The sequence below is a fragment of the Mangifera indica genome, chromosome 3 (assembly GCF_011075055.1).
Source record: "Mangifera indica cultivar Alphonso chromosome 3, CATAS_Mindica_2.1, whole genome shotgun sequence".
In the NCBI taxonomy this organism is placed as follows: domain Eukaryota; kingdom Viridiplantae; phylum Streptophyta; class Magnoliopsida; order Sapindales; family Anacardiaceae; genus Mangifera; species Mangifera indica.
The window spans coordinates 6276305-6300828 of NC_058139.1; the positions used below are offsets into that span (position 1 = coordinate 6276305).

General features: G+C 32.6%; 4 protein-coding genes across 9 annotated transcripts; 2 read left to right on the forward strand and 2 right to left on the reverse strand.

Annotated features, from left to right (window-relative positions):
- Positions 1-713: 713 nt before the first annotated feature.
- On the forward strand, positions 714-1646 carry LOC123210935 (probable disease resistance protein At5g47260). Its single transcript, XM_044629434.1, has 2 exons — positions 714-989; positions 1401-1646. Exons 1-2 carry the CDS (start codon positions 714-716, stop codon positions 1644-1646), a joined length of 522 nt encoding a protein of 173 aa, XP_044485369.1.
- Positions 1647-3046: 1400 nt separating this feature from the next.
- Positions 3047-10562, reverse strand: LOC123211798 (factor of DNA methylation 1-like). 2 transcript variants are annotated; one of them, XM_044630703.1, is made up of 9 exons: positions 10412-10562; positions 10240-10303; positions 7537-8434; positions 7211-7392; positions 7011-7100; positions 6626-6913; positions 5979-6194; positions 5406-5634; positions 3047-3363 (listed from the first exon to the last, which is right to left on the reverse strand). In XM_044630703.1, the coding sequence occupies exons 3-9, from the start codon at positions 8432-8434 to the stop codon at positions 3359-3361; spliced, it is 1908 nt and encodes a 635-aa protein (XP_044486638.1). In that variant the 5' UTR covers positions 10240-10303; positions 10412-10562; the 3' UTR covers positions 3047-3358. The 2 variants fall into 2 exon arrangements, with proteins under 2 accessions (XP_044486638.1, XP_044486639.1); XM_044630704.1 differs by lacking the exon at positions 10412-10562 and having other exon boundaries at positions 10265-10388.
- Positions 10563-17506: 6944 nt separating this feature from the next.
- LOC123212002 (aquaporin NIP6-1-like) lies at positions 17507-21047 on the forward strand. The gene is made up of 5 exons (XM_044631012.1): positions 17507-17924; positions 17990-18214; positions 18293-18493; positions 19030-19091; positions 20440-21047. The coding sequence occupies exons 1-5, from the start codon at positions 17682-17684 to the stop codon at positions 20639-20641; spliced, it is 933 nt and encodes a 310-aa protein (XP_044486947.1). The 5' UTR covers positions 17507-17681; the 3' UTR covers positions 20642-21047.
- Positions 20247-23226, reverse strand: LOC123212003. 5 transcript variants are annotated; one of them, XM_044631017.1, is made up of 3 exons: positions 22494-23226; positions 21193-21407; positions 20247-20581 (listed from the first exon to the last, which is right to left on the reverse strand). In XM_044631017.1, exon 1 carries the CDS (start codon positions 23182-23184, stop codon positions 22831-22833), a length of 354 nt encoding a protein of 117 aa, XP_044486952.1. In that variant the 5' UTR covers positions 23185-23226; the 3' UTR covers positions 20247-20581; positions 21193-21407; positions 22494-22830. The 5 variants fall into 5 exon arrangements, with proteins under 5 accessions (XP_044486952.1, XP_044486950.1, XP_044486951.1 ...); XM_044631015.1 differs by having other exon boundaries at positions 20247-20663; XM_044631016.1 differs by lacking the exon at positions 21193-21407.
- Between the last annotated feature and the right edge of the window lie 1298 nt (positions 23227-24524).

Below are 24524 nucleotides of genomic sequence, written 5' to 3' on the forward strand. Positions count from 1 at the left end.
TTTTTAAATTATTATCATTTTCCCTTGTAAATTTTTTTGATAACCGGGACTCCGTCCGTATCTATTAGACAGGTAAATCCGAGACACAATGAGCAAACCCATAATTATTATATTAAATAAATTAAGATTTTACAAATATAATAAAGACTTAAACCTAAGTCTTTATCTTGAAAAAAAAAACTAATATTTCATTAGTTTTATTGACTATTGAAGTCTTTTCCCTATAAATTGATGTACAAGAAACAAATAAATATATATATATTTGATAATCATAACAAATTTAAGAGTTATGTTCACTTGAATGAAGTTTTGCAAATATATATATATATATATATATTCACTTAAAATCCAGTCTTAAGTGAAAAAAAATATCAAACCAATGATATGATGTGTGAGAAAGAAATTGTTAAAAATAGTTGAACGTATAAAAGGATATTGTTAAGTTTTTCAAATAAGGGAAGTTTTCATATAAATAAAAATAAAGTTTTATTTTTTTAAATTAACCTATGGAATATTTATTTATGAATTCATAATAAATAAAATTTTATTTTTTTAATTAATGCATGAAAAATAAACGAATGTGTTGAGTGCTTTTTGAAAAAAAAAAAAAAATCAATTAATGCAGTTCTGGCAGTGTGCAAGGGGAACAGGCTAATGGAATCCGCCCTCCACTGTATAAACAGGTTCAATATCATAGGGAGCTTCAAAAAAATATGGATATCGTCAAAAGCAACTTGGAGACGTTAAAATGCCGAAAGGAAGATATTGAAGAAAGATTGAAAGCGGAGAGTGGACCATTAAGGAAATTGGCAACCGCTGAAGTCAGAAATTGGTTGCAAAATGCGGAAGTGATCATTGATGAAGCACCAAAAATGGAGCGAAAAGCTAGAGAAGTAAAATATTGCTCACGTGCTTCTCTAGGAAAACTTGTTGAGGAGAAGATTCAAAAAGTCAAAGATCACTATGAGAAGGGTACATTTGGGAGTTTGGTAATTGATGAACCTCCGGCCAGCAGATTTGATGTTTCCAACAACAGAATTAGTCGGCGAAACGACGGCGAAGAAAATTAAGGATGAAATTTGGGGATATTTGATGGGTAGTGATGTCCAGCGTATCGGAGTTTGTGGTATGGGCGGAGCCGGAAAAACAACTATTGTAAAGCATATCAACAACAAACTCCAAGAGGAACCAAAAAAGTTCGAGAATGTGATTTGGATCACTGTATCCCAAGATTCCCGACAACTTAATCTTCTGGAATTGCAAAATCAAATTGCAGCTGCATTCAAAGCCTTTCAAACAGTGCAGACCGAAAAATTCGAGCGGGGGAGATAATGAAGATGCTGAAAAATAGAAAGTTTGTGCTGATTCTAGATGATATGTGGAAAGCATTTCCCCTTCAGGAAGTAGGAATACCTGTGCCGACTGTAGATAATGGATGCAAATTGACAATAACCACTCGTTCAAAAGAGATATGTAGCTCTATGGGTTGTAAACAAGTCAATGTGATGCTGCTGTCAGATGATGAAGCACTGAGGTTGTTTATGGATAAAGCGGGCGACAATATCTTGGGAGGTTCAGATATTGAAGTAACAAGGAAACTTATTGTCGATGGATGCGCTGGGCTGCCCAGGCGATTGTCACAATAGCGAGTTGCCTGAAAGGAGAACATGATATTCACGAGTGGAGGAATGCACTGAATGAATTGTCTTGCCAGACAAAAGGTGAAAAATTCTCGGACGTATTTGCTCAATAACAGTTCAGTTTGCTCAATAACAGTTCAGTTATGATCGTTTGGAATAAAAAAAAAGTCCAACACTGTTTCTTTTATTGCGCATTATATCCAAAAAATCACGAAATTTCAAGGATGAACTAATAGATTACTGGATTTGAAGAGCTTCTAGATGAATGAATAGTTTGCAAGCAGGATTAATAAAACATTATGTGTATATCTATTCGTATACTCAAAATTTTATTAGTTCTAACCTTGACCTTGTTATTTAATGCAGAGGTTTGTTTATGTCAATTAACAATAAGTAAATTATTTAATTAAATAAAAACAATATTAAACACAATTTTGTATACTTAATAATGAAATATAAATTTTAAATCAAATTTAATTTAAAATGAATTTGGCTTGAGGGTACATACACTATTTTGATTGAAAAGGTGTTGGGTTCAAGTTTTTGGTAACTTCGAATTTTTTTTTTTTTTTTTTATAATATGTGAAGACTTGGGTGTTGGTTGCGATTCAATCGCGTCTATTTCCCAATCGAACTAGCTAATCTAGTTTGGGTTACGAGACATAGAAGTTGCAAAGATTCATGATATATCATTTAAGCTACGACTTTTTAGTTCAAACTTTCTGGTTAGTTTTTAGTATATTTCGTGTCTCCATCCTCGCCAAATTGAAGTGTCATACTCATTGTGGTGAAGCAGAGCTTTTGTTTGTGCATTTAATGCCTCTCCGGTTCTGAATGACTAATATACTAATATTGCTAGGCAAGGTTGTATGAAATTTTGGCTGGCCAATGGACACCAGCCTCATTGGAAGAGTTGTTATCCAAGTGAACATCCTACTTGACATATTATTTTAGTTTACAGGATTATACGCGATTTGGTTATGTTCTCATAATTTTTCCGATACCTTACCTTCAAACATGATTGGGGCTTGAATAGCTTGGGCTTTCAGTCCCCCAGAATGTCCATTTCTTTGTCAGATAAAGCCCAGGTGCTTTATCTTTTCCATAGTGTTATGATACATTTCTGCTGCTCATTAGTTCTTGGATTCCCATAAGTTCCTTGAGCTTCTAAGCTTCATTTCATATGAATCTGTTATACACAATTGAAGACATCTGTTGGCTTTTGTTCGTTTCTACTAGTTCTTCTATTCTTATTCTTCTTTCAATTCTCTTCAGTGATCGTCCCCTTAAGACATCTAAGAATATGTAAAACCGCTGCTAATTTTTCAACTCGAAACGTTGCTTTTACCAATAAAAACGTACCTAAAGCACTTCTCATTAAAACACTTCATAACACACTGTGCCCCTTAAACCACATGACATACCAGAATTTACTTGAATTCAAGTGTTACATAATCAGAAAATTCAGAACAAGTTCACCACAATTTAGGATTCAGAATGAGATTAAAATAAAATCCTGAATGTTGGGAGTTTGAAAGTCTAAACTGCAGTCACTGATCGTTTCTGTTCTTAACAGTTCAATATCAATCTGGGGACCTAACTTAATTCCAAGTTTTCTACTAACACAAAGGATCAAATTGGTCAAAAGAAAAAACGGTCCCAGCTTTCAACTTCACTAGCCATCTTCTACTGGAAACTTCATCTTCCACTTCATCCTGTCACCCTGCAAATAAACCAGAAACAGAATCAGCCCATTGACGTTTCCAGTGACTGTTAATTTCAATCAGTGGTCTTAATAACTACTTTTCATACATTAATTTTACGATTTTACTGGAGTGTATGATTTTACCTGACAACTCCTACAAACACTAGTATCTAAAAGAACATTTTTGAACATAAATAGTGAAGCAAACTTTTAAAAGATAACGTCTTAAAGATTAAAAAACTAGCCACACTGAATGTAGATACCAAAACACTATAAAACCCAGTCACTAATTCTAAATTAAAAATCATCATAATACACGAGTTCAATATCTAAATAAAGCTATATACATTTTTTATTAAGCTCCCACGCAATACAAATGAAAATAACATAATATCTCAGAGCATTTCTACCATACATAAAGTTTGATAATAAAGAATGGAAAACATTGTTAATATTAATGAAAAAATTAATTCTACTAAGCTAAAACTTCAATCTTAACTTGCTCACAGAACTAGCAAGTAAATTGATAGTTATAGTGACCAGACATTTAGGATCACAGACATCAGTCATATTCAAATTATACATAAGCATGGATCCCATGTAACAAGAAAGAGCTCTGATTGATAGGAAAACAAGTTATACACAAGTCATAAAGCCTGATTCATGTAAGGGCTACACGTGTGCAATTGAAAAGATGGACAAAAGAATCAAAACAACAGGAAACTAACTAAATCTGTTAGACTAACAGAATGCACAGATTCAGTAAAGCTGTTTCATCCAAAACAACTGAACCAAGAAATTGATGGTGAAAAATATCTGATTGCCACTATACATTCTTTTCTGCAAACATGTAGTGTGTGTATAACAGTTTGTTTTTGACCTTTTCATAGCATTTTTAATTGTGAAAAACATCAACCTCCCTTGCAGGTTGTGAAAATAGTAGTTTCAATAATTTCTATGCATTTTAAACTGTCTGAATAATACATAAATTTATACCTATCATAAATCCTATATATGGAAATACAACTCAATATAATCAATATACAATAATGTTAAAAAGAAAAATATATATTTAGAATATTTGTTAACCTAAGAAATAATATATTTAGGATATATTCTAATATAATTCTAATTGAAATAATATATCCGAAATATATTCAAATATATTCTAACACCCCCCCCCATAAACTCAAGCAAGCAAAAAATTTGCTTAATTGAGTTTGCAAACTCATATTTCCAGCTTTCATATAGGTGAAGGTGTGAGTGAGTTTGATAAACTCATTTTTCCACTTTCTACACAAGTGAAAGTGTGTGTTCAAACTAAAAACTCATCTTTCCACTTTTTACATAAGTGAAGGTGTGAGTGTATCCAAATTAAAAACTTATCTTTCCACTTTCTACACAGGTGAAGGCATAAGCATACCCAAACTAAAAATTCATCTTTCCAGTTTCTACATAATTGAAGGCATGAATGTGCCCAAACTATTGAACTCATCTTTCCATGTTCCAATTTCCACATACGTGAAGGTGAAGACGTGAGTGAGCCTAACTAAAATGTCGACAGGATGCTCGGCTTTGATACCATGTTAAAATATTAGTGTGAATAATTTTTGTGTATTTTAAATTGTCTAAATAATACATAAATTTATATCTATCATAAATCCTATATAAGGAAATACAAATCAATACAATCAATATACATTAATGTAAAAAGGGAAAACATATATTTAGAATATTTGTTAACCTAGGAAATAATATATTTAGAATATATTCTAATATAATTCTAACCGAAATAATATATTTGAAATATATTCAAATATATTCTAACACAGGTACATCATTGATACAAGATTATTTAGTAGTAAAATTTGAGGGTCTCCATACAATTCCAAAGAAAAAATGACCATCAACAGTGCATTAGCTTCATACAATAATTGGCAAGGTAATAACATTGACATAAAAGTCTGAGCTTTAAGGATTAAAACCTATTTGCAAGGGACAATTACAGCATAAACAAAAAATTCGAATAGAATATATATATATATATATATATCACAAACCTTGGGTTCTCCTGCGCTTGAGTCTCTTGATACTATTAACAGCATAAGAAATGGCCTCCTTTAACGTGGCTTTCCTTCCTTCTTTAAAGTTCCATAGCTCTGGAATGGCATATCTCCCGCTTGGATTATACTCATTTAATTCTTTCAGAGCTGTAACAACTGCCATGTATATCTCATCCCCCAACTCTTTTAGTTCTTGCAGCTTCTCATCATCTTCATTTATAATTTCCTGTACAATGCAAAAGCATTACATCTACTTGCATAAAACAATTAATAGTCCATGTGCAGAAGATACAAGTATTGGTTTCATCTGGAACTCAAAGAATATAAGATAACCAAAACTAGGTGAACTATTTCCAACTACTGAACACAAGTTTAAGAAGAAAATAAACTTTTAATTTCCACCATCCATCATCAAAGACAAGAAATTTTAGCCTACGATACAAAATTAATTCAGGAAATCCCATATACATTTGTAGGCGAACTATGTTTCAAGCATACGAATGCTACCAATAAAAACAAAGTTTACAGCATAACAGTAATCTAAGGAAAGAACAATATTAAACGTGCTACCTGGGCATCCCCACCAAAATCTATTATCTTGAATGGGTGCCACTCTGGGTTCTTCAAATTCTCCTGCCACAGGGAGCATAGAGTGGAGGCCTGAACTTGTGCTTCCTCTAGTGAAAACTTCTGCTTGCATGCATTCTGAAATGGCTTTGGATCAATCTCCCCCAACCTCTTTACTCCAATATTAGCGCGAGCACCCAATAACATATCGACAAAACCCTATCAAAAACAGAAACATCTTTCATAATTTTATTCTTGTGATTCTCTAGGATATAAGCAAATTATACACATCTAAAAAACACTGCATCTATGTAATGAGAGCCTTCCATGCAACTTTCCAAGCCAAAAAATTTAGCAAAAATAGATACTAGTGGCTTCTCATTAGTTTTCTGAAAAGATCACTCAAACTTTGACTTTTATTTTCTTATTCTTATATCCCCTATCCACTACCACTAAGAATATAATTGTCATAATCATTAATATTCTGGACTTCAGATAAGACTCAATGAGACACCTTGATCCATTTTCCTTGGTCACCATGCTTGCCACAAGCCCAGATATTTAATACATTGAATTATGAAGATTTTCATTGATTAGGCTCAAGCCATATAATTAACAAGATATCATCAAAGTAATGAAATTAGGGATACCTGAATTAACTCTTTACGTGCTTCTTGTAGTTCATCATTGCTCTGTCGCTCTTTAGTGATAAGAGTTTGATTTAATTCTTCCAAACTACCCAAATCGTCAATTTTCTCTGTCAACTCATCATTCATCTCTTTCATCTTCTTCTGAACTGCTGCATCGTCTGCATCCCCAAGATGTTTTATCACCTGTATTTTGCCTTTCAAGTCTTCAATTTCCATTTCCAGCTTCTGTTTTTGATGCAATTGTTTTTCTAATAGTAGTATTTTGTTTAAAGCCTCTTCTTTCTCCCTCTGAAATATTCATAAATGTTTATATATAAAAGCTACAGAAATTGTAAAATAAGAAATGCAGTGCAAATCAGTCAAAGCACATCATTAAGCAGCACACCTTTTGCTCTTCAACGAGCCTGATGACATTCTCATCAGCCTTTTTTTGTTCAATGGAAGCCAGCTGAAGTGAGTTGGTTCTTGAATCATACTAGAACAACCAAGAAAAAAAACATGTCAGTATTCCAGAATGTGCTATTATGGAAAATGATATGATACAGTGTTTTCCCTAGAATACTTCAAGTGGCTCAGAAATGTTACCTTTTTTCTCTCTTCATCAAGTCTTTGCCTCTCGCGCTCTGTTGACGCTTCAAGCTTGTTCAATTTTCTGCTCCTTTCATCAATTTTCTTCTTCTTAGCCTCCAATTCATAACTGAGTTTCTCTTGTTCTTCCAAGATCCTGCGAACATTATCACGAGCAAGCTGCTGCATCTTTCTTGTCTCTAATGGAAAAAAAGAACAGTTTAACACTGTAACTTCTTAAATCTAATATTTAAGTATAATCACATTGAATGACATATTAAGACAAAACACCATTTAGTGATTTAATCATCATTAAAGGCCTATGTAAAGTGACAGGAACAAACCTTCAACAAAAGCTAAGTGTAGCCTGTCTTTCTCCTCAAGCATCCTGCTCAAAGACATAGTTTTCTCATTGTACTTGTATTCCAATTCATTGAGATTTTCATTCGTCATATCAATCTTACTAGTAAGGTCTGCAACAACATTGGTTTTGTCTTTATTTTTTTCCCGCACAATGTCAGAGAATGTTCTTAACTTCCCTTCCTTGCGAATATACTCCCCAATTGGCCCTTCAAACTCACTATCATCAGCACGTGCACACCAGCCATATATACTTGAGCCAGGGCTTGTTTTCCGTTCATTCCAATCTTTCTTACCATGATGATCACTTTCAAACACCTTCTCAAATTCAGCTGCATTCATGAAACCATTCCAATCACTGTTAAATTTCACTATAGCCTGTGCAGTGAGATTCTGTTCATTCCAGAAAGTATAAACCTCTAAAGGTTTATATCTAGCAAACTTCTTCAACCAATATCCACAATCATTTACGTCTCCTCCATCTTTTGGATCACTAACAATGTTAACAACAATTCCCATCCAAGGCCACACATAGGTATCTTCTTGCTCTGGAGTTTTTTTTACAGGTATAGATACAACAGGAGCAAGGATTTGATCCGTTTCATCAGCTAGGTCAATCTCCAAGTACTTTGCCAGGGCAAGGTGGTTTGCCTTTTGTTTCGCACTTCTGTTAGCAGATCCTTTACCCACTCCCGATGCATGTTGAAGCAAGTCCTTATACTTGTAAACTTGTTTCTTCTTCCCAGCACAGAAAGGGCATCTTAAGGTGCCACTTACCTTTACTTTGTACTTCCCAGCCCTCAGCTCTTCATATGGCTTCTCCATGTACTCATTGATTTCAGAATCACTAATATCCGACTCTTCTTCTGAACTGTAGTCCATCTGGCTCATATACAAGAAGTTAATTATGAGATAACTAAACAAATCGTGCAGGGAACAATACTTAAACACAAACTGGAACAAGAAAAGCAGTTGGGCTGAAAATAACAGAAGCACTTAATAGAAGTCCTTATTGAAATAATTTTCTTCAGCATCACTCTCAAAAATTCAATAACTAGTTATTCTCAAAACACACAGTAAAACTCTTAAAAATATCAACTAAATCAGACAAATTTCCATGAAAAAAAACTCTACCTACATCTCCTAGAAAGCAACTATTCAAAATCAAACAATCTAAGTAGCACGGAAACTGAAATGTAGAAACATGGAAACGCAGAAATGGAAACACTGACATGCATGTTTTCAAAAATATAGGAAATAGAAATGTGAAGAAACGTATAAACAATACAAATATAGGGTTTTTTATATCAACGATAAAATTCGAATATAATCAGTTGAGAGTTAAATGAAATGAAAATTGTGTAAAAGTGAGAGTTTTGTTCTTTGTTTCTGAAATGGAAAACAATGACAGGCTAGGTCTACTGTGTTCTTCTTTTACATGGTAAGAAAGATGATTTATATCTTCTAAGTGTCAATGTGGAATTACAGAAGCTACATCACATGCTTTGTTTTAATAAATATTTTAACAATGGTTTGAAATCTCCATTACTAAGCCCACTTTGTACAACAAAAATTATAAGATAAAAAATTATTCATTTTGTTTTATTCTTAGTTTTAATAAAATATTTAAGAAATTTTTGAAAATATTTTCATTATAATTTTACCTATTCTAACAAAATTTTTATTTTTAAACTTTACAAGGTCATCATGGTTATGTGAACCATAATCCAGAAGATTTTGGTAGAATACATCTGACACATCACACATTTGTAGGCTAAGAAAATGGATCAAATGCACACATCTAAGTGTTTATCTATGTAAAAAGTGAATGTAGCGTACACTCATTCAAGAATTTTGGATTTCTAAAGGCTTTATATATTAATTAAGTACATACATTCTGAATCATGCATTTGCAATTAAGTATTTAATTAATGTATTAATCCATACAATTAATTATATTTTGCATTAAATTAATTTGATATGATTTATAATTAAATAAAATAGAAGCATGACAGAGGTGATAGGCATCACAAGTGGTTGTAGAATTAACATTTGATTAAAATCCTATTACATCCAATTTCTCCCAAACAAAATTCAACAATCCAGTCTTCATTCATCTCTAACCCATCAAACTCACCACCCATTTCTTACTAAACAAACACACATTTCTAGTTTTTTCAGAAATGTGTAGAATTAACATTTGATTAAAATCCTATTACATCCATTTTCTCCCAAAAAAAAAAAATCGACAATCCAGTCTTCATTCATCTCTAACCCATCAAACTCACCACACATTTCTTACTAAACAAACACACATTTCTGGTTTTTTCAGAAACCCATAAGCCTAATTATACCTATCAACTGACATGATGTTTATTACGAAATTAAGGGATAATATACGGATTAAGATACAAGTAATGCAACTAAATCATGTAGATACGAAAAACTGATGAAAAAAATGGAACACCGCAATTAATTAACCTAGAATGAACAAACATTACTGTTAAACCCCTAATTCTTTTAAAATTTTCTCAATCGAAGTGAGTTTTTAACAATAACAAATAACAATCATACGCATGATAAAAATAAATTGCAAATGAAACACCATTATACATATTTCACAAACAAAAAGAATATAACACCCAGAGAGGAAAAAATCAATAAAACTAAGGGAAGATGGAGCATACTGAGCCAATATTGACAGATGGAGATTGAGTGGAAGACGAAATGTAAAAATCGCCGGCGGCAGAACTGCACGCTTAGTGTGATCGGAGAAATGAGGAGTGCGAGAGCAATGGTAAGTGAAAATGGTATCGAGGGTAAATTAGAAGTGTTGAATAAATGAGTAAATCTATTTACCTTTTATTTTTCGTTAATGGTGTCGACAGTAAGACTAATGTTGACACGTGAAAGACACTTCGGTTCTCCTCGTCCTCCAAAACTGAAAATGCGCCGCGTGTTTGGCAAGTTGAGGGTAGATTAGAGTTGCCAACGGGCGGGCTGTGCCGGCCTCGGCTCGGCCCGTCATGTTGGGCAAAACTTGTTACAATAGACCTAATCGACTGACTACTTATTGAAAGTTGTGGCACGGTCCACACCTTAGCTATGTAATTCAGCAGGTAACAAGACCAAAAGAACATGAATATACAAATATTTGTCTAATCTTTTAAATTAACAAAAACGATAGAATATTAAAAATTAAAAAAAAAATTTACCCAATTAACCAAAATATATATATATGTCTAAACTAAGATAATCCGCTCTCAAATCTAATAAATAAATAAATCAAAATTTTTACTGCTCGGTTCCAAAAGCTTTAAAAAAAAATTGAAACAATAGATTCGGATATCCTTCAAAGTTGAAAATAAAAAGCTCTTGAAATGATATGGTTAATAGATTGGATTTTCTGAATGATTAGAAACAATAAAGTTGAGATTTGCAAAGAAAGAGACTTCTGTTCTCAATGAAGGGACGAATTGATATTGAAAGCAAAAGCTGGAGCCTGGATTTCATAGTTTCTTATGGATTGAAGATATAAAAGGATCAGCAAATAGAAACACTGAAATGATAAGTTGATTGAAATAAAAGAAAAAAGAAAAATAAATTAATATTGAAACCATGAATAAGGTTTGCAGATATCATGATTGATTGAAAATATCCTCATAGATTAAAGATAAAAGATACTTGATATCATGAAAAATTAAAGATGCTCTTTATATTTATAAAAAAAAGAGGAGAAATTACATTTGAATAGTAATATCTAAGGTTTTTAAAATCAAATCATAATAAAAATCGTTTTAAATATTGATTTTAATCGAACCATTTAAATCAATTGATTCGATCAAAATTCTAATTTTATTATGTAATAACGTATAAAAATTATATCTGTTTATATGTGTTTTACATATTAGATTTTATGTTATACAAAAGATTAGTGAATGAACTTTGAATTTTTGAGCAGCAAAGTAAATTGTCGCCTGTAGCAAATCTCCCCCTGCCCCTAGAGCAAGGAAGAAGAAACAATATTAAAGGTTTATTAAATAACCCTTTAACCCAAAGAAAAACTTTATTGATGCAATTTAATATTTGATTTGACAGGATGAAGACTTCAAGTTGCCCGGACAAATAAAATAAACTTTATTTTATATGAAACCTTGAACCGAAAACCTAGCAAACGGGGTTGGACTACAGTTCAAGTACGAACCGACGGTTCAACCACGGTTCAAGTACGAACCGATGATTCAACCATGGTTCAATCCAATTTTAAATCTAAAGCGGTTTTGTCTTCAACAGTATCGGTTTATGGTTCAACTGGATGAACCAGCCGATCCAATATGGTTTTTCAATCCATGGTAATATCTCAAAGTTTTCAATTTAAATATGAGTATAAAGATTTATTCATATCTTAATTGAACTAAAAATATATATATATAATAAAAAATTATCTTAACTGAGAAAGAAAAAAACATAACTTTCCCTTGTTGATTTAGAAGAGAATAAAAAAAATTTCTCTTATAGATACTAAATATATTTACTGTTCAGTGAGAGTTTTTCTTTATCGCAAGATGTAAGGTTTATTTGGGTTTTTGAAAGTCCGACGAACATGAAATACACTTGATGATGTTGTGGATGGATGTTGATCGCAGTTGCTTAAACAAATTCTCTTTGAATAATTCTAAAAGAGGTATCATGTCGGCAAAAGAATACCTTACAAAGAGGCAATAATTTCACAAAGGGCATGCATTATTTTACAAAGGTCAACATTTTTCCAAAGCATGCGGCATGGTGATTGAGTGCGGGAACATATAATAAAAAATAATGGAGGATATGGGAAGCCACAAAATGTGGGTTCACAGTTCTCTTCATGATTGAGAATTGTTATTGATTTTCAGTAGGGCTAAGAAAAATACAAAAGACAAGTCAACTTGTGTTTTTTGCCATTTTGTGCTATTATTAGAATTTTGACAAGCCACAAAGTGTTCATGGCAGGTAAATGTAACTTCAAATATATATTGATGAGTTAGCCCTAGCTGCCCATTATCATTATAATTAAATTCCTTCCTTTTCTTTCTCTTAGGTGAATTTTTTCTTACCTTAACATAAATAAATTGTGGCCAAATTTTGTGATATTTGCTTTCATTGCCTTAAATTCCATAGCACCCATACTAGCTTCTGTAACCATAAAACAAAGAAGATGGGAAGTTCCTGCCAAACAACCCTAAATTGAAAAAAAAAAAATCAAAGGAATTTAAATTTGTGACCCTTCATAATTTATAGCCTTAAATTCTTAATGTTCTCCCCTATGATTTGACGGATTAATTCAACTATATATTATAATTTTTTGTCACAACCACCGTGAATATTATTCTCAATTACCACTAGAGAAGATAAACTATATGTCTGCTGGCAAAACATAGACCGATAACATCACTTCTATCAATCAATCACCAAAGTCTTTAGAAAATTTATTCTCTGCTGCAGCTAGCCTAAACATATACTATGAACCCTAAAGTTGAGATGATGAATGATTTACCACCTTTTTTAATTTTAATGAGAAAAAAGAGCTTGTAATGATTCCCTTACTGATCTCAAGGGTTGGAAAAGGATAGAAAAAAAATAAAGCAAATTGTATTATACTATGAACCCTAAAATTGAGAAGAATAATTCAGAGAGTTTGATCATTATATGGTAAAAAAAGAACCCGAAAAGGAAGAGAAAAGCCAAAAGAAATGACAGAGACTTAAAAACAATTAGAATGTGATAAATCAATTCAGCACCCAATAATTATGAATGTAATGGCCAAAAAGATTTTGAAGGAAAATCAATTTCGAATTGAAAATTTTGCTAGTGAAATTTTTCCTAATGAATAGATAAAAGATAAAACAAAATGAACAAAGTGACAAATTTCAAAGCTGATGAAAAGGAAATTAACGGGTCCAATAATATAATCAATTAATTTCCGAACAGAAGTCTCTTAATCAAATCTTCGTAAATGTATGTATGTATGTATGTATGTATGATGAAGTTGGTCATGGGGAAGGCAGAGCCAGTGCTTTCTCCTTTATGCGTGTTGATGGAGATTGTCTCCATGAATATTGAAATCAATGGTGATTCGGAAATGATATTGGATCTGACTTTCTTATCATAGCCGGGGCCTATCTTTTTACTTACATGAGAGATGGCAATGTTGAGCTCTATTCAAGAGAATTTATGAGACCATAAACCATCATATATCCACAGTGCTATAAATACTGCACAATAGGAAAAGAAATGTAGATGAGGCTGAGTAGAAAAGCTTACTAGCATCATCCACGGTGCTCTCCAGCCAGCAATTGGCATCCCCATTTACACAAATGGCTTTAAACTTTAAGAATGAACTGTGATGAAGTTGACCAATCCAAGCAGAATCACACACACACTTAGTGAAAGACAACATGATGAACCATGAGACTTCAGGTTTTGAGTTAGCCCACTACGATAATGGAAGTTTTCCATCCCACCTTAAATTTTGTTTCTTCCTTTTATCTCCATATGTAACTGGATACTCATTCACATTCATTGTATCTTTGCTTAAGTCTCTTCATTTCGTAAAGGAACTGTTTGTTTTAACTTATACATTAGTAAATCAAAAGTTTAATTTTGAATTGTTGTCAAATGAAATTTAAACTTATACTCACATATACATGAACATAACTGTTTACTTTTCGAAGCATATATCAACCTGCATGCCTTTCTAAAATGTCAGCACACAGTTAAAAGCAATTCACAGTATAATCGAGGATTGATGCGTCAAAATACTGCTGCCATTATCGAAGCGATGCAGCAAACTAAATTCTTTTTAAGAAAAAAATATAATACTAGAAATAATCCTAACCACACAAGTAAAAAAGAGTCAAAAAGATGAAGATGAAGATGAAGGAAGCCATACATTCTTGGCAACTGAAAAGAGAAATTCTGCAACTTATTATTCTTCCCTAAGTTAAGACACGTTTAGGTTCTTCTTTTATCTAAAATAGTTACATAGTTGATGGTTCATCTTCATGATTTGATGTTCCATTTATCATAAATAGCAGTAATTGTCTCATTAATGTTCTCTCCATTATTATATCAACCATAAAAATGGAATGAAATTTAATATAATTTAATAAAATTCCATTTACCATTATTAAATAAATTTATATCTTTAATTTTATCTTTAATTCAAAATCATCTAATCATATAATAACATATCATTTATATACATAAATTATATATCTAAAGTATATTGGTATAGTTTTATTAATTTTTTTTTTACTTAAATTTTAAGTGTTACATGTAGGAGAAAAGAAAATTAAATTATTAGAAAATTTTCTTTCTTTCATAAGATTTCATTCAAACCATCCTTTTATTTTCAATTACCAAAAGGAATTAAACATAGCATTAGTTCAAGTATATGTTTTTTATTTTTATTTTTTTGTTTTTCTTAATTTTCCCAAACCAGTCTTCAACATTTTGCTCCACTTTCATTTATTGAATTTCTTATTCAATAATATTGTATGTATAAACAAATTGTAGAAACTTATGATAACATCTATTTAGTTGATTTTGAAATGAAAAAAAAATAATTACATCATCTAATCATAAGTTATTACGTTAGTTTATATAAATAAGTTTGTATAATTTATTTATATACATAATTGTATTATTAATTATTGTATTTCACAAGCAGACGTAATATAACCTTACATTTGAATATTTTAGTTTGTCTCCAAATTGTTTGGTCACCATTTCATGGAACCATAGCTTTAGAAGGGCCTTGATTCCCCAGAGAAAACTAGAGAATATTTATTGATTTCATAACAGATCAGTTAATTAAGAATCAATCAACAAACCAAAATGATTAAGCTTAAGTCACTTTAAATCACCATCACTTATCAATAATAATATTAGAAAAGAAAGGAAAAGAAGGAAAAAAAGGGGGGATTGATCTCCACCCACCAAATAGAATCTAGAGTTCCAAACTTTTAAGACCGATCAAAGTAAAATAGACAAAAAATAAATAGTTGATTATGATAAAAAAAAAAAGTTCTTGGAATAAATAATTGTATACCTGAGCACTATTGAGAAGCCAGTTTCTTTATTCAATTCTTTTGTGTGAAGGAACCAACCCGTCACATCTGGGTCAGCACTTGTGTCCTTTTGGGCAAAGATTTCTTTGCTGAATTGAATGTGAATATTAAATTAAGTAGCGGCCATGGATTTACCAGCCAAATTAAATTCTGCGTATGAGAAGATAATAAAAAGGCAAGCAAATTAAGCACCTCCAAGGGAAATTTCCATTTCCCTATTTAAAGGCAGAAACAGCCACCACCTCTTACCTTCTCTCTCTTGATTTCTCTCTTGCAAACTTATCCACACACTATTTGACCCAAATGATAAATCTCAGTGCCAAGTTCTTCATCAATATATAATGAACAAAAAATTTTACCCAATTCCGAGATTCCATGTAAAAATATTATAGGGAGAGGGATGTCATCTAATTGGATATGTATTAATTTAAGGATCTTGTAATAAGGAAACATTATTACCATGCATAGTTAAAATTAGTATTTTCTTCTCGAATAATTAACATTTTTCTACCTAAGATCTGACTTAAAACACTTTCCTATTGATTGAATAAATAAGTCATATTTTTTTTACACAAAATCTAATTTTTTTTTTTAAAATTAATGTTGAAAAGCTAAAATTGTATTTTCACCGTCCAAAAATTTTAAGAATAATTTATATAATAACTTTTTTTATGAATTTCATGGTAACATTTTAAATATAACTATTTGATCATGTTATATGTTTGAAAATTTACAATTTAACCTTCGTAATTCAAGTTTTAAAAACTCTAATCGTTACATACTTACCTTTGTCATAAACTTGTCTAACATGATATGATCATTATCGATTCTTATTCTTTTGTCTATATATACTTTTATGATGTCTTAAGTGCTCACTATATAAGATAATTCATTGGATAGATTCGTTTGATTCAAGGATTTACAATATGAGTCATTACTACCTCAAACTATTTAAATTTGATATTGCTATCTTTTGTATATCAATACAAAGAGAATTGCATCCTCATGATGGACAAACCAATACTCCAAATTTTACGAAGCTCGATTGACAATCAAATAACACTTTCTAAGATTTTGATGATGAATGAGCTCTATCACATGGTGACTTTAACTTAGAAATGTGGAATGACATGCCATCTAAGGGGTGCGAAATTTTAGGCCAAACCTACCTTGGTGGGAAAATGTTAATCACTCTTTCTTTTTCATTCCCTACTGATTGGTTTATTCAGTGATAAAATATCATATATGATATTCTATATATCTTTATGCTTTATAGTATCCCAAATAAGATGGCTTCTTGTGTTCTAGAAAGAGATTTATAACTACTACTACTTAACCTATTAAATATTTCTGATCATGTCAATTCAACTACCATAGCTGCATCTCTCACAAGCATGTATCAATATCTTTTCTTAGTTGAGTTTTTACTTAAATGAATAAATTATTGTAAAGCAAGAATATAATGCACAAACAAATTCTAAATCATAAATAAGGAAAAATGACATCAAATCCTGAAAATCTTTAAAGAGAACTAAGATCAGAAAACATCATAATTCAACAAACAAATGCACAAAGTCTGACAGAGTGGGCTAATTGCTAGCCTCTATCTTCACTCAATAATGGAGAGAAAGGAGGCAATGAAATGTGTTTATAAAAGAAAACTCAGCAGTGGGAGAAAGACAAAAACAGATCGATCATGATTCACATATTTTGCATTTAACTAAAATGTTTCTTTAAATTTACAGGTTCTTCAAATAATACAAATCCAAGTCTTCCTGCGATGTCCCACCTTCCACAAGCTACCTTCATCTTTCTCATCTAACAGTTCAACCACTAACTTCTTTTGCTTTTAATTTTCTTGAGATTCTCCCTAAGTCAACTTCTCCTCTTCTACTATAAATAGCAAACACATATCTCACACTTCTCTTCCAACCTAGAGATCATAAAGAGAGGCCAAACCAAACCATACCCACATCATAATTATAATTAATCTTCTCCCTATCCTTCTCTCTCTTGCAATAATGGAGAATGAGGATGCTGCATCTCTTCCTTCAACACCGGCTACACCAGGTACTCCCGGTGCCCCTCTCTTTGGTGGGTTTAAAGGAGAGAGAAATGGCCATGGAATTGGAAGAAAGTCTCTTCTTAGAAGTCCATGCAAGTGCTTTAGTGTTGAAGAATGGGCCATGGAAGAAGGAAGACTCCCTCCAGTCTCTTGCTCAATCTCATTGCCTCCTCCCCCTCCCGTCGCTCTTGCAAGAAAGGTAAAGACAGATTTATCGAATTAATATCAATCTTTTAGCTAAACAGTTTGATGTGTTAATTTCAGGTGGGAGCAGAATTCATTGGCACATTTATACTTATATTCGCCGGGACAGCCACAGCCATTGTTAACCAAAAAACACAAGGGGTGGAAACACTACTGGGCTGCGCCGGCTCCACCGGTCTCGCTGTCATGGTCATCATATTATCCATCGGTCACATTTCCGGTGCCCATCTCAACCCCGGTGTCACCGTCGCCTTCGCTGCCTTAAACCACTTCCCATGGAAAAATGTAAACACATATACAAATACAAATTATGTGTAATTCAAGACTCACTAATTAGTTTTAACTAGTTGCCAATAATTGCAGGTACCTGTGTATATAGGAGCACAAGTAACGGCATCATTGTGTGCATCATTTGCACTGAAAGGGATATTTCATCCCTTCATGGGCGGGGGAGTGACAGTGCCTGCAGAGGGATTTGCATATGGAAAAGCTTTTGCTTTGGAGTTTATTATCGGCTTCAATCTCATGTTTGTTGTCACCGCCGTGGCCACCGACACTCGAGCTGTAAGTGCATGCATGTCTTTCATTTTATTAATTAATATTCCAGGCTCCCTTTAAAGGCCTTTATATCACTTCCACGCTGTTTAAGAGACAAGAGTCTCTCAGTTTTATATATATATTATGTGCAAAACTTGGGAGACAAGATTCAAGAAAAGAAACTTGGCATCGCTGCAGGTTCCCATTTCCAATGATATTAATAATACGTAGTACATATTTAATTAGTTTCGGTGACATTAATTTATCTGATCATCCCTCTAGAACCAATTAAAGGTGATCCCAGAGTCCGAAGGTATCAAGAGAGTTTGAAATTTTTTACTGAATTTTGCCTCACCGAACTTTGAAAACCACCTCCTTTTGCTGTCTCGATAGCTCTCTGGCCTCAAATCAATTGAAATTGTTTGACCTTGATTTTCTTCTCAGAGTAGCAACTGGTTTAGCTAGTGAAATCTTATATAATTTAGTTGTTAATTATTTTGATGAAATTGAGAACGTGAAAGGAATCTTCTAACGTGAAAGTCTCTGAAACTGTGAAAATGCAGGTGGGGGAGTTGGCAGGAATCGCGGTGGGAGCTACCGTAGCTCTAAATATACTCATAGCCGGGTATGTAATTCACACTTGATTTTAAGAGACTTCTCGTTATTTCATCCGAATCAGTAATTTGTTGTGTGTAGATGAGTTCTGGGTAGCTCAATCAAAACCTTTTCAAACAATGGAAACTTTTTCTTTATTTAACTATTTATTAAGTGTTTCTTGGCAAAAGCGATTTCCATACTCTTTCAATTCAAAAAAAGAAAAATTCTGACACCACACCATTGAATAAAAGACTTCTTTCGGGACCGTGCTGCAATTCTGCAGTCTACACTCTCAATAATCTATCTAAACTCACGAGGCATACATACTGTAACTGATGGGAATGTTTGATCCCCACGAAAGCAAGAGCGGGCAACAAAGTTTGACAAAACAGCATACTACAAAAAGGCCAAAGGACAATTTTCCACCGAAGGGGTCGGTGGAATCTAATTTTTTATTTATTAATTATCAAAAATTTAAATATTAATTTATTTAACATATTTTTTTATTATTATTATTAAAGATAAAATTATTATTTATAAAAATATTTAAAAATAAAAATTTATTATAGTTCTATTCTCCAAATTTAAAAATTAACAAATTTTTTTCAATTCAAAAATTAATTTTTTCTCTTAGAGTTTTTTAAGGATATCATCGACGGCTGAACACAACAGTGACGACAGCGTTTTCTCTCCCTCTTGACTTCTCCATCAACCCATTTCTTTTCCCGACCAACAAGAGTTGGAGACGAAAACATTTTTTCGTCTAGAGATGATCAATTTGCCTTCGTCGGTTGATTTTGTTAGCTAGTGATAGTAAAAAATGAAGCGTTGTTAAAAGAGAAGTCGGGAGGGAGGGAGAAAGCCACTGTCTCCAGCTGCCGAAAACGTCTAAAACAATCCTAGAGGGGAGATGAAGTTTTTCAAATTTTAGATGGAGAGAATTTGTTAGTTTTTAAATCTAAGAGATGGAAATGTGATAAATTTTAAGTTTTTTAAATATTTTTATTAAATAATAATTTTACCTCTGACAGTAATTATAAAATTTAACAGACAAGTAGGTATTTGGATTTTTGATAGTTAACGGGGTGAGAAGTAGATTTGCACCAAACCTTGGGTGGGACATAGTCATTTGGCCCTACAAAAAATCATCTTATATGGGACTTAAAGTGCAAAACAGAGTTCATGTTAAAGATGATTTGATAATCCTTCAATAAATTAACTAACTTAATGGGTATCATATAACACTCCAGAGCAGAAATTTTCAGCTTCAATGTACATCACAATTCAATTATTCAGCAAGTTGAGGAAGTCTTGTGACAGATTGAAAACTATTACTATGATCACTTTAAAATTGTTTTCTTTGTGTTACATTGCAGACCTTCGACTGGCGGGTCAATGAATCCGGTGAGAACGCTGGGTCCAGCGGTTGCGGCAAACAATTATAAAGCCATTTGGGTCTACCTCACGGCTCCAATCCTTGGAGCGCTATGTGGTGCAGGAAGTTATTCTGCAGTCAAACTGCCAGAGAAAGATGGTGAAACTCATGAAAGACCTACCACAACGAGCATCAGAAGGTGACAAAACAACATCGTCCCAAGTCCTACTTAAAAATAATACAAGAACTCAGTCTTAACAAAATGCAAGTGATTCAGTAGTTGGCAAGATGGAGAAATACAACTGCTCAATAATCTTAGTGGTACATAAACAGAAAAATAAAAAAATGGATAAGTTTGATATTCGTATCAACCTTATGCCTGATAGTCAAGCTAGAGACTTCAATAATGGGTCGAGGATTGAGTTTGTGCTCATAAAGTATATATTTGAATTGGGTGAGAGAAAAAAATCAAAATGGTATAGGGATTGTTAGCATTTGTTGTTTAGTTTCCTGACTTTTGATTGTCATGTTGTATGTGTAAAGAACTGAGATGTAATCTCCGATATCAAGTTTCCTTCCAACTCCTATAAATCTTGATTTCATAAGAAATCCAATGCATAGTGCCTTATGAAAGGAATGTAGAATGAAGTCTAGATGAAGTGTCATCAACAGTTTTTTGACCAATCAGTATCAGCGACAAAAATAAAAAAATAAAATGAAACCAGATTACAGAATTGAACAAGTAACAGACTACCTGAAAGGTATTCTTTAATTATTTTTTGACAGACTGTAATAACAATTGGCATTTATATTCTTTCTTTCCTCTTCTGCTTCTCACACTGCTCTCTTCTCTTCTCTGCCTTAGTATCCCTACCCGTTATGTCTTCCTCCAGACTCATTATATTGATGAAATTATTTAGTGGTTTCGTTCTAGTTCTTCCTTTCCACATTTATATACCTCTGGTTTTCCTATTAATTTGGTGGATAAACAAAAGCAATATGGTGAGCAATAAACACTTAATTTATCCATGGAGATAGCTAAACATATCTACTGAAAATTCATGACAAATTACTGGTATCTAACCAACATATTTTTATGTTGCTAGAAAGTTAGCTGCCATGCTTGGATATACAATTCTTCCATATACACACAGAAATAGATAGGACTAATGTGACAGAGTGAACAAATCTCTTACAAGGCAATGAGTACAGCAGAACTGATAGGTAAAGACCAATCACAATTCATGTAGAAGTAACTAAAAAGTCTCTTTAATTCACAAATTTCAAATACAAGTCTTACTGCAATATTCTACCCTCCAAATCTTTGGCTAACTTAATCTACTCCCATGTCATAGTTTCAATTACCAATATCTCTGTCTTCTTCTCATTGGATTCTCCAAGTTTTCACAATAAATTATGAATCAGTAAATTACAACTTTGAATATAGGCCAGCTCTACACACAAATAGCAAGCATAACTGCAACCTACATAATATTGCATTTTAGACAAGTAGTCAGGCAATAAATCTTAGTAATTCATGCTTGGGAGCAATTACAACCTTTATATTTCACAATGAGGTTTAAATATATTGAGAACTATAAACATAAATGAGACCGATATCAAAAGATTATGTCAGGCTGATAGACTTTTCAATATTTCTTAAAAGCATGCATTCTGTTACTTCCTACAACAATTCACATATGTAAAACATGTTTTTCACAATACAAATTTTGCAAAAATTTTCATCATATATATTCATGCCATAGAATCATATTTCAAGCATAATTTCATGCAGTGCAACTAAAAGTGAGCGCCTCTAGCCCTTTTAGTCCTTGAGCCTTAATTCGAAAATACAACTTTTAACCAAACAAACAACTAGCCATTGAGCTCCACTACCCATGTTTCTTCAAGACCAGTATGTAATTTGAAATGACACACACAAATAACAATAAACTATAGAACAATAACATGACCAGGTTACAAAAATGATGGTATAATGTTATTCAACTTCTAAAAAAAGGAAATAATCAATAAAATATAGAACAAAATACTGACCTTAACTACCGGCCAGTGTAGTATAATCTTCAAGTAAATGAAAATTCATTTTTCTTTGTTCTTTTCAGTTCCCAATTAATGCTGAAATCGGAAAGTTCCCACATTTTCTCATCAACCAAACATAGAAAAATGGACCTCTATCATCAACTCATTCCATTCAATTCCTTATCCAAATATATAAACTCTCCACAACTAGGAAACTTTCTCGCATTTTCTTTAATTTTCCCTCAATTTCTCACCAACGAAACGGACAATTTCGTTCTTATCGCGAACCAAACCGGCCGACCCAATATTAGAATACACAACCCCTCAAAAAAATTCAAGCCAAAAACACTACTCAAACAGGCAAGACCCGTCGGGTCTGTTCTTGTTCAAGACCGGGTCGACCCGAATACTTCCTCAGCAAGGAAAGAACGAGCGAGGCGGCCAAGACGCCGATGATATCAGCGATGGCATCCTTGAAGGAAGCGCCTGCCGAGGGGAACAGGCCGAGGTGGTCAGCAGCCTCCTTAGCGGCACCGGCCAAAAGGGATAGAATGGATCCGACCCGGATAGAGTGGATGCGGATGAAGGGATAATCAGTGCAGGATGCTAAGGCAGAGAAAATAAGGGTGAGAGAGAAGCAGAAGAGGACGTGGTAGAGCTTGTCGGGAGCTAGCCATGGATCCTGGTACGCATTTCCACTGTCCATGGCGGCTTTTAAGAGAGGTTTGATTGAAGTCAAATGAGACGTTACATAAATAATTTTTTTCTCACCCTAGAATTTACAATAAATCGTAAGTATAACCAACAATAGTTTTTCAACATTACTACTCAACACCTTGTTTAACGAGTTATTTTTAGATAGGCCAAAGGACTATTTCCCATTCAAGGATTGCTGTTTTTCTTAGTATCCCTCCTTTAATTTTAAAAATCTCAAATACTCATCTATAAATAGTTAAAATTAATAGTAATAAGAGTAAAATCGTTATTTTATCTATAATATTAAAAATAAACTAAAATATAGTCTCATTTTCCTTTCTTAAACTTTAAAAACTAAAAGTTTTTCTCCAACCAAAGTTTTAAAAAGTGATAGTTTCTCCCTAGGGTTTGGTTTCCAGATCTTCGACACTAAATCCGACAATATTACAGGTTGTCTATCCCTCTCGAAGCTTACTCTCCCTTAGGTGGTCTCTTTTCATCCATTTGGACGTCTGTTCAGCATCGATCTTCTTTTGAAAGATGAAGAGTTTCATCTTCTCTGACAAAGTTTTTCGTCTCTCGTCGTCTTCCAAGCCTCATTCAACACCAATCAAACTTTTAAATAGGTGGAGAGAGACTATCGAAGGGAGAGAAAGTTGCAGGAAGGATAAACGACTTGCAACAATATTGAATTTAGTGTCGGAGATCTGAAAACTAAACCCTAGAGGGAAACTATCATTTTTTAAAACTTAAGTTAGGAAAAACATTTAGTTTTTAAAATTTAGTAGGAAAAAAAAAAGATAAAATTTTAAGAGGTTAGAGTTTCGTTAATTTTAACTATTTATAGGTGAATATTTGAGATTTTTTAAGTTAAAGGAGATATTTAAAAAAACAGCAATCCTTGGGTGGGAAATAGTCATTTGGCCTTTTAGATATGATTAGTTATGTGCCCAGGGGCGTGTTTGAGTCTATCGGACTTTTAGCCTAGGCATAATCAAACTCGACTCCACACAATAAAGCACACACGCGCTTTGTTGAAACCGAACTTAAATTATTGTCCCCTAATAAAATCGTGACTTTGAAATATATTTTTTCAAATAAAAAAAATATTTGGAAGAAATTAAATTATATCTAATATTATTTTATATTTAATTTAAAATTATTAAATTATATAATAATATATTATATATTACCATACTTATTTATATACCTAAAAAATATATACATAACTTTATTATGGATGAAATGAATTGCTAAATTATTTATTTTAAGTGTGGGATTACAAACTACCTTTACTTAGTGTAACTAAATTCAACCTATTTCAAAAAATTAGATATTGCAAAAAGAAAT